Source organism: Malus domestica, chromosome 07 (genome assembly GCF_042453785.1).
Source record: "Malus domestica chromosome 07, GDT2T_hap1".
In the NCBI taxonomy this organism is placed as follows: Eukaryota; Viridiplantae; Streptophyta; class Magnoliopsida; order Rosales; family Rosaceae; genus Malus; species Malus domestica.
In genome coordinates this window covers 23,121,060-23,130,729 of record NC_091667.1, presented here as the reverse complement: position 1 = coordinate 23,130,729, position 9,670 = coordinate 23,121,060, and the positions used below count along the sequence as shown (strand labels likewise).

The 9,670-nt window shown below is 50.7% G+C and overlaps 1 protein-coding gene across 1 annotated transcript; it reads right to left on the bottom strand.

Annotated features, from left to right (window-relative positions):
* Positions 1 to 7,458: 7,458 nt before the first annotated feature.
* LOC103439418 (3-ketoacyl-CoA synthase 1) lies at positions 7,459 to 9,670 on the bottom strand. Its single transcript, XM_008377987.4, has one exon. The coding sequence runs from the start codon at positions 9,286 to 9,288 to the stop codon at positions 7,657 to 7,659; it is 1,632 nt and encodes a 543-aa protein (XP_008376209.3). The 5' UTR covers positions 9,289 to 9,670; the 3' UTR covers positions 7,459 to 7,656.

Below are 9,670 nucleotides of genomic sequence, written 5' to 3'. Positions count from 1 at the left end.
CAAATCAAAGTCTCCCTCACGAACCCACCTGTCTTGGTTCCTCCCCGGCGCGGTAAGCCTCTCAAGCTTTATATCTCGGCGGCCGAAGAGTCCATCGGCTGCCTCCTCGCCCAAGATAACGACGCCGGACGGGAACAGGCTATCTTTTATCTCAGCCGCAATCTCAGTCAACCAGAGATCAATTATCCAGCCGTCGAGAAGCTGTGCCTAGCTGTTTTTTTTGCCGCTTCTAAGCTTCGGCATTATATGCTCCCAAATGGTTACCCAGGTTATTGCGCAGACCGACGTCATCCACTACATGCTCACCCGACCGATCGTAAAAGGCCGCATTGGGAAATGGACCATGGCACTGTCCGAGTTTAGCTTGCAATATGTAGCTCAGAAAGCCGTCAAGGGCCAAGCATTGGCTGATTTCCTTGCTCAACATCCCTCCCCATACGGTTTTGGGGGCAACGACGTTGACATTGGCATGGTTCAGACGCGCGACAACCACTGGACGATGTACTTTGACGGCTCCAGTACGTCATCTTCGGCGGGCGTGGGAATTGTTATTCAATCCCCGAATCACGATCGCTGGTTCTTTTCGCTTAAGTTGGACTTCGACTGCACCAACAATCAGGCCGAATATGAAGCCCTCATCGTCGGCCTTGGAATTCTCCATGACCTGCGGGCAACTCGCGCCCTCGTCCTCGGTGACTCCGAGCTTGTGATTAACCAACTTGATGGTTCCTTTCGTTGCATGAGTTGTACCCTGGCACCTTACCATATGGTCGCCAGCTATTTGGCCGAATCCTTCGACGGTATTACATTTCAACATATTTCCCGGTGTCATAATACCGACGCGGATGAATTGGCTCAAATTGCCTCCGGCGCACAACTCCTGGGGGGCAAACTAGGCCAAGAGATACCAGTGATACGACAGTTATACCCGGCCTTGGTTAATCAGCAAATCCTCCGACGGGACGACGTGATACGCACCAGGGTTATGTCCCTACCTTCGTTGTTAGATCGGCAGGACTCTGTCGAGATTTGCACGACCGAGGTGATACCGGATGATTGGAGAACACCCATTATGCATTACCTTGACAATCCTACCGAGAAACATAGTCGCAGGACACGGGTTCACGCCACGAACTATGTTATGTACCAGAACGAGTTATACCGAAAGGGTGAAGATGGTTTGTTATTGCTATGCCTCGGCCCCCAAGATAATGCTCGGGCGATCGCAGAGGTTCATGAAGGGGTATGCGGAGCTCATCAATCCGGACGGAAAATGCAATGGCTACTCCGACGACACGGCTATTTTTGGCCGAGAATACTGAAAGATTGTATCGAGTTTGCACGAGGATGCGTACAGTGCCAAATCCATGGGCCTATACAAAGGGTCCCGGCCGAATCACTACATTCGGTCATTAAGCCGTGGCCGTTTAGAGGATGGGCCATGGACGTAATCGGCAAAATCACGCCGACTTCTGGAGCTGCTAAGCATGCATGGATAATAGTCGCCACTAATTACTTTACTAAGTGGGTCGAAGCAAAATCATATGCCGAGTTAACATCTAAAGAAGTTTGCGACTTCGTGGAGGAACACATTGTGACCCGGTTCGGTGTACCGGAAACGATCATAACCGACAATGGAACAATCTTCACAGCCGAAAGGTTTAAAGAATACACGGAAAATTTGAAAATTCGGCTGGAACAGTCCACACCGTATTATCCACAGGCGAATGGGCAGGCCGAGGCAAGTAATAAAGTACTGATAGGCATCCTCGAAAAAATAATAAAAGAAAGGCCTGGCATGTGGCATTTGAAGTTGAACGAGGCATTATGGGCATACCGAACGTCGCCCCGGTCGGCGACTGCGACAACCCCGTACGCATTAACCTACGGACACAATGCAGTGTTACCAGTCGAGTTGAGCATAAATTCGTTGCGATTAATTGAACAAAGTAGTTTGTTTAGCGCCGAATATAATCAGTCCATGAGACAGGAACTAGAAGATTTGGAAGAAGCGCGACTTGACGCTTATAACTTATTGGTGGCACAAAAACAGATTGCCGAGCGAGCCTATAATCAAAAGGTACGACAGAAAACATTCGGCGAGGGTGAATTAGTGTGGCAAACGGTGTTGCCCGTAGGACTAAAAGATCCTAGGTTCGGTAAGTGGTCGCCGAATTGGGAAGGGCCGTTCGTTGTGCATAAAGTATACGGCAAAGGGGCGTATCATCTTAAAGACCGAACCGGTGTAGTTCACAGATTACCGATCAATGGGAAGTTTTTGAAGAAATACTATCCGGCCACATGGGAAATGCGGGAATAAAAAAAAACTAGTCTATTAAGATTGATAAGCATTTACAAAATGAGTAGGTCGATCGCTTTACATTCAAAATCATTCAAGGAGAAGAGGGTAGAAGAGTGCTGAGCAGGGCCTTCAACTCCAACCACCGCACGTCGGCCATGATAACTTCGGCCTGCCGATTCTTTTTGTCCAACTTCAGCCGCTCGACCCGTTTTTTGGTTGCCGCATACTCAGTTAAGCGATCATTGCCGCCTGATTCAAAGTCTTTAGCAAGCTCGGAAGCAATGGCTGACCGACGTTTTGCTAGTTCGGCCATCTGACGGTCGAGCTCGGCTAACGCTTCTCCTTTTACCCGTAGATCGTCGATTTTTAGACGAAGGGTGTCTTGCACGGCCGTGGTGGCTTGCAAGTCCTGTTCGGCCTTTAAAGCCGTCTGGAAGATACTAAATGTCTCCCGAACACGCTCCAAGGCAGACGATGCCCGAACTATGGCATCTCCACTCAGGCAACCGTCGGCTCCAAGGTTGTTCAGACATACGCCAAGCAGATTAAGACCGTTGCGCTCAAGTACTTGCGATGTTGAAAGCGACATGACTTCTCGCAACTGGGTTAGGGCGCTTGGATCGGCAGCTTCAGTTGTAGCAGCCGAAGGACCGGACTCTGCAGTTGTGCTGGAGAGGAGGGCTTTGAATTCGACCTCCCATGAAGCCTGCACATACAAATCAGGTTAAGTTTAAAAGAAGTCGTGATAAGAATAGCAAGAAGGTTTCGTTTTTTTAACCTGCCGAGAGGAGACCTCAGCCATGTCTCCAGGATCGTTGCTCGAACCTAAAGAACTCAATGGCCGAGCCCAGTGTCTCAGGTTGCTTCTCAGTTCACGCGGCCGATGGAGGTTATCTACGTTTGATGGCCACTGAGGCGGCCAAGAAATATAGATAACGCCCTTCGGCGCATAGAATTGTCGGTGAAAAGAATGTACAGGCACCTGACATTTATTATTTCCCTCGTTTAGAATTCTAAAGCAAAAAAGAAATCAAGGAAAGATGGTCGAAGGTACTTACGAAGGCCGAGGTAACCTCCTGTGGAGGAATATGGAAGCCCTGGTCTTGAGGATGAACGGGCGATTCCGCCGTTGCCTCGGGTTCCTCGAGCGGGCGTTTGCCACGGTCGGCTGCAGATGGGCCGACCGGAACCGCCGTTTCGGAGGAGGTAGGGACATCCTGGTCCTGAGAATGAGCGAGGGGTTCGGCCATCGCCGTCGGTTCCTCGACCGGGCGCTTGCCACGATCAGCCGTGGAGGGGCCGGCTTGAACCACCATCTCAGACCTTGGGAGAGGTTGCCGACGAGAGTGAGGACGATCTGCCAGTGGGACCTCGTCGCTCCCCTCACTCTCTTCCAGAATGAAGACCGAGGGTTTTGGATTTCCAGGGGCTGTACCCTCGGTCGCAGAAACCACCTTTTTTGGAACGGGTGTTTCCTCGACGGAGGGAGGCACAACTGGTGTACCAGTCCTAGAGATAGGCTGCGTTCGAACTGTCGTTGTGGCCGGGGCGGGCTGTTTCTCGACCGAGGGTTGAACAACGGCAGGAGAAGGGGAAACACTGGGAGTCGTCGCCCCTGTAGTTTGACTGGAGATGACGTGGATCTCCCGTGCGCCTTTCTTTGCCAGCTGTTTTACCCGCTTGGCAGGCGGCGGAGGTTCGACGACCGGCTCGGCCTCTTGGCGAGGTCGTTTGGTCAGCATGGCCCGACCAGCAGCCTTATCCCTTTTAACCACGGCCGATTTTTTCTCGACCATGGCCGCAGCAACAGCCTCCTTTTTTCTCGAAGGCCGACTACCTAAGAAGATAAAAACAATTCAGTAAGGCAAATCAATAAGCAAGGTTGAAGGAAAATAGGAGAAACAATTACCTTGAGTTTGGGGGGCTGAGGCCTTCTTAGGTCGGTCACCAAAGAGTTTGTTCAGCACCTCTTCGACCGGAGCACCAAAGAACTCCTAGGTGTAATTTTCCCACCACTCACCGAAGGTGTCACCGAAGGCGGAATTTTTGGCAGTACTCTTGGAACTCCCTCGCGGCAGTTTTACATTCCTTCTTCGAGGAACGAGGTTCACGTCCACGGCTTAGGACTGTTCGGGAGAAGAGAAGGGGGACGGGGCAGCCCTGAAGATAGCCGAGCTGTCGGGCAAGGAAGTTCGGATGATATACTTCCCAACCCGACCGTTTCCCATCACAGCCGAGAGGGAGGTCGCGAGCAAGCACAAACGACCCCCAGGTCTGACGAAGATCGGCGTCCTCCTCCGCGCCCCACGTAGAGGTAGGCAGCCTGATGGAGGAAGGATAGTCTCGACGATGACATATCAAGAACTCGTCGTTGGAGAAGTCGTCGAGAGCGAAGAGGTACCGAAATACCTCTTCGGCTTGATGGGGAGGTGTCGGTCGAGAGGCCAGCTGAGGTCCAAGCGCCTTCGTTGGTGAGAAGTCAGCTATGGCCGGCCGAAGGGAGGCGAAGTAAACTTGTAACCAGAGTTGGAAAACCCAGAGGGGACCATTCTGGTGTGGATCGATTTTATGGAGGGTCGCCTCGGCCAGGCAGCGGAAGAGATGGGCGAGAATGTTGGAGCTCAGTGCCAAGACGTGACCACTGGCCAGGGCCTCGGCTACCGGCATATTCTCGACCAAGCATTTGTTTGACTTGGTACAACAAATGTACTTGTTGTACCAATAGAAGAGGAAGGCTTCATGCTCTCCCTCTCGCAGGTCCTCCTCTCCTCGGCCGGCGAAGTGAAGATAGAGGGTGTTGTAATTAAAGAAGTTCTTGTGGAGCTTCTGGATGTCTTCTTTCGACGGGATTTGACCGTCACGGTTCAAGGCCTCGAAGGCTCTTCGATCAAAAAGCGTCTTCAGATCAATATTCGACGGGTGCCCAGAGAGGGCCGCGTCGATAGGGATCCCGGTTGCCGAAGTCCCCAGAATGGCGGTGACATCAAGGATGGTGGGACCGATGGGACCAAGAGGAAGAACCAGGGTGTTGGTGGCCGAGCACCAGAAGCACAAGGCGGCTAGGAGAAGCTCCTTGTCGAGAACGACATCCATTGACGAGAGGAGGACGGCATCGTAGATACCGAGGGCTTTCCATTGTTCGTCGAAGAGCCGTTCCATTCGAACAACCCAGGCTGCCCAGGATGTGGTCGTCGAGGGCCAGGAGCCTTGGGGTTTCGCCGCATCCCATCTCGACCATTCAAACCCTTGTAGCAAGGGTGTTAGGCAGTGCTCCTGGAGAAGGCCAGTAATGGTCGGCGGTATTGTAGCCTTGAAGAGAGGACCCAAGATTTGGTGGACGGTGCTCATGTCACTTTCAAACCGTATAGTCTTGATCGAGCTCCGATCAAGAATCTTCTGATGCTGGTCACATTCCCTGGAAAGCTTGGAGATGAAGGACGCCATTGTAAGAAGGAAGCACGGCGTAAAAGGGTTTTCTGGGTTGGGGGATTTGAAGACGAAGGCCTGGAAAAAGAAATGTGCTGGAGAATAAGAGCAAGAGTTTTCAGAAAGTTTTGGGAGCGTAAAGTGCGAATGAGAGATTTTCAGTATTTATAGGCTTTTGGCAGGAAGGGTAATCGTTTGAAATTCAAAACAAAGGGCAAAATCGACCGAAAGAATCGTTGATCATGATGAACATTTGGGAAATGCAGTTGAAAAGACCAAAGGTTTCAGATGTTGGGGGCGCACGATTGCGTGTGACGACGAGATTAATGGCGGAAGACGTTTCGACGCCTGCACGATGACAAGTGGGCTCACGAACTGAGGAAGTGGCTCGCGGATTGAGATAGTGGTCATAATGGCAAGACGGTTCATGCAGCCGCACGCCTTGGACGTCATTATTGGGATTGGTCGTGTTAGAGGACGCCACGTGGCGAGTTCGGTTAACAGAATCAAGATCGTGTAATTATGTTCAATGAATACGCCTTGGAACTCGGGCATTAGGGCTCTGAGTAATAGATTCGCTTCTTCAAGGCCGAAACCCGGCCGAAGAATTCAGACCGAGGACCTCAGAAGCGAGGGGGCAATGTTTGGGCCCAAAATATTAATTTGGGCCGAGGGTAGGATCACTCTCGGCCCGGGAGGCCGATCGGCTAGTGGGCTTCCCAGCCTAGGGCGGTTAGGTCAGAACGCCAGCCGAGTCCTAGTACAATGAGGAATCTCGACGGGATCAGTAATCCAGAAGGCAAATCCGGCTCAGTTAAGGACTAGATTCATAGTCCTAGTAAAGATAGGATTGGTCGATGTGACGTTGATCCGGGGAGGAAAACCTAGTCCGAATAGGATTCTAACTCAGACTTAAGGTCCAGTGCTATAAATAGGGGAAGCTGTGCACCAGGAAAGGCCCCTGCAAATCAATACAAAATTGCCCTGCGCAAATTCTCACAACTTGTGATTTTTCTTTTTCCTTTTTCGCTGACACATCTTCCGTTGGCATCAACAGCACTGTGGAAGCAACCGGTGATATCTTAAGTCGGCATAGATAGCTCTGTCACCGTAGAATCAATCGGTCTCGCAGTATCTTCCGTTGGCATCAACAACACTGCGGCGAGAACGGTTGATTACCTATCCAAGTCTCAGTCGAGAAGGGTTTCTGAACCCTTATTGGTCGAGGTCATCTCATCAGCCTTTTCGGCGAAGTGAGGTGTTACACGTTATTACGTTCGGCATATTGAAAGCCGAATTTGATATTGAACTTCGTAAGAATAGTAACCTTGTCTTCAGGTTCGAGAGCCCAAGAGGCCGAGACGTGTTCCTTTCTCGGCCGCAATCGCAAGACGCAGAAGTCAGCCGCGCACCCAACGCAACATCAACAAATTTACTCCTCGGCCGAGCTCGGCCGACGAGTTGGCACGCCCCGCATTCACCGAATGACGTAGTTAGCTCATTAATTACTCGGCCTGCGTGCCACGTAGGCTTTGTAGTTTTTAGGGTCAACAGATATATTAACTTGTTCTTTTGAATATAATTGTTCAACACAGAACATATCAATCCCATTGATATACTGGGATTTTAATTTCCTTGTCCCCTTCTAATTGCAACTGGATAAAAAATTAGTAAATATATCTAATCGAGCAATACTACTACTTTAAACAAAATTAGCAAAACATTAAGAATAATTTTCTAAAGACCTTAATATTCAATTATTTTTTAAATAATTCATTCTACAAGTTGGTATAGGAAATTCAGTAATAAACGGAAAAAATTAAAAAAAAAAAAGAAAAGAAAACAATCCCAGCCACAGCTAATTCCACGTACGAGAGTACGGGTGGAGCTCTTCGCCCACTGAAACAACGCCACGTGGACAACACAGACTAAGCCATCGGGACTTTGACCGGGTATTTATCAATTGAGTCCATCCACGGATTACCCAACCCGTCCCCGACAGAAATCGGCCGGAGGGCCCGCCAAACCGCGCTGTTACACTTAAAACCCGACCCGAAAGCAATCTGCCAAACCCGGTCACCCCTCCCGACCCGGCCCTTGGCCTCCGCGTACGACAGCTCGTACCACAGCGAACTGCTCGACGTGTTGCCGAACCGGTGCAAGGTCATCCGAGACGGCTCCATGTGCCACTCAGTGAGTTGAAGATTCTTCTCCAGCTCGTCCAGGACGGCGCGTCCACCCGCGTGTATGCAGAAGTGCTCGAACGCGAGCTTGAAGTCCGGAATGTACGGTTTGACCTTCGCCTTGAAAACCTTCTTCCTAATCAGCGTTATGAAAAACAACACCTGTTCGGTAAACGGCAGGACGAGTGGGCCCAGCGTCGTTATGTTCGTTTTCAACGCGTCGCCCGCCACGGCCATGAGCTCACGCGCAAGCGAAACGCCGACGGTCCCTTTGTCGTCTTCTCGCTGGTAAACACACTTGTAGTTCCTGCCGTCAGCGCCCTTGTGGGTCCGGACAGTGTGTACGAGCTCGTACTTGGACCGGGCGAGGTCGCGGTTCCTGTTCGATAGAAGAACCGCGGCGCCGCCCATTCGGAAAATACAGTTGCAGAGGAGCATTGATTTGTCGTTTCCGAAGTACCAGTTCAAGGTTATGTTTTCGGTGCTGACGACGACGGCGTAGGAGTTGGGATTTGCTTTGAGGAGGTCCTTGGCGAGGTCGATGGAGATCAGACCGGCGCTGCAGCCCATGCCGCCCAGGTTGTACGATTTAATGTCGGTTTTGAGCTTGTAGTGGTTGACGATCATGGACGACAGCGACGGCGTCGGGTTGAACAGGCTGCAGTTCACGATGAGGATGTCGATTTGGTTCGGTTTGATTCCCGTTTTTTTGAAGAGTGAGTCGAGCGCGCCGAACATGACCGACTCGGCCTCGGACCGGGCTTGCTCCATGGACAGCTGTGGCGGGTTGGAGGTGATTCCTCGCGGCAAGTACGTCTCATCGCCTAGACCGGACCGGTTCGAAATGCGGGTCTGGAAGTTAACCGTGTCCGGAGCAAATGCGCCGTTTTCTTCAGTCATTTTTAGAAACGACTCAACGGACATTTTGCGTTCGTCTTCCGGTTTGTAGCATGAGAAGTCGACCAGGTAAACTGGTCTAGACCGCTTGGCCCAGTAGAGACCGAAGAAGAAGAGGAGGACCCCTGAACCGGCGAGCCTGGTGGCGGCGTCGATGCGTTCGATCCGGACAGCCTGGTTGGTCCAGAGCTCTGTGATCCGTTCCAGCTCCAGACCAGTGAGCTGGATTAATACCGAGACGAAGAGCGGTAAAATGAGGAGGAACAAAATAATGGTGGCTGCGTTAACGGTGTAGCCATAGCCGAGCTTGACGTACTTGAGCTTGACAGACTGTAAGAAGTCCGGCAGGCGCTCCCGGATTTTGATGACGGCGGAGGACGAGTCCTTGAACGCCATCTCCGCCGTCAATCTCTCCTTGTCCATGTTTATGCTACTACTATTATTACTATTACTGCTAGTATCAACAGAAACAGCATCCATTCATGATAAACTGGATTGAATTTTGGTTTCTCGATCTATCTGGGTGTTTGTAAATTAAATAAACAATGAAATGATGAGTATATATAATTTATAAAATACCCAGATGAAACAAATTGAGAGAATACTTGAATTAAATCGAGCAGGACAAGCAAAGTCGAAGACGTCCAGAGAGAGACGTGAACTTGTGAGGAAGAAGAAATGGGGAAGTTTATATAAGAAGATATCGATGTTGGTGTGGTTCCACATGGGGAAGGGGGAGGGCATAGAAATAAGGTGCAGGTGCAAGAAAGCTGGAATGATGGTGTTGAATTAATGGTGAGTCGTTGCTACAAGGGAGATTGGATAGGCAGATGGCTCAACCACCTTAGGGTTTATAGACTAA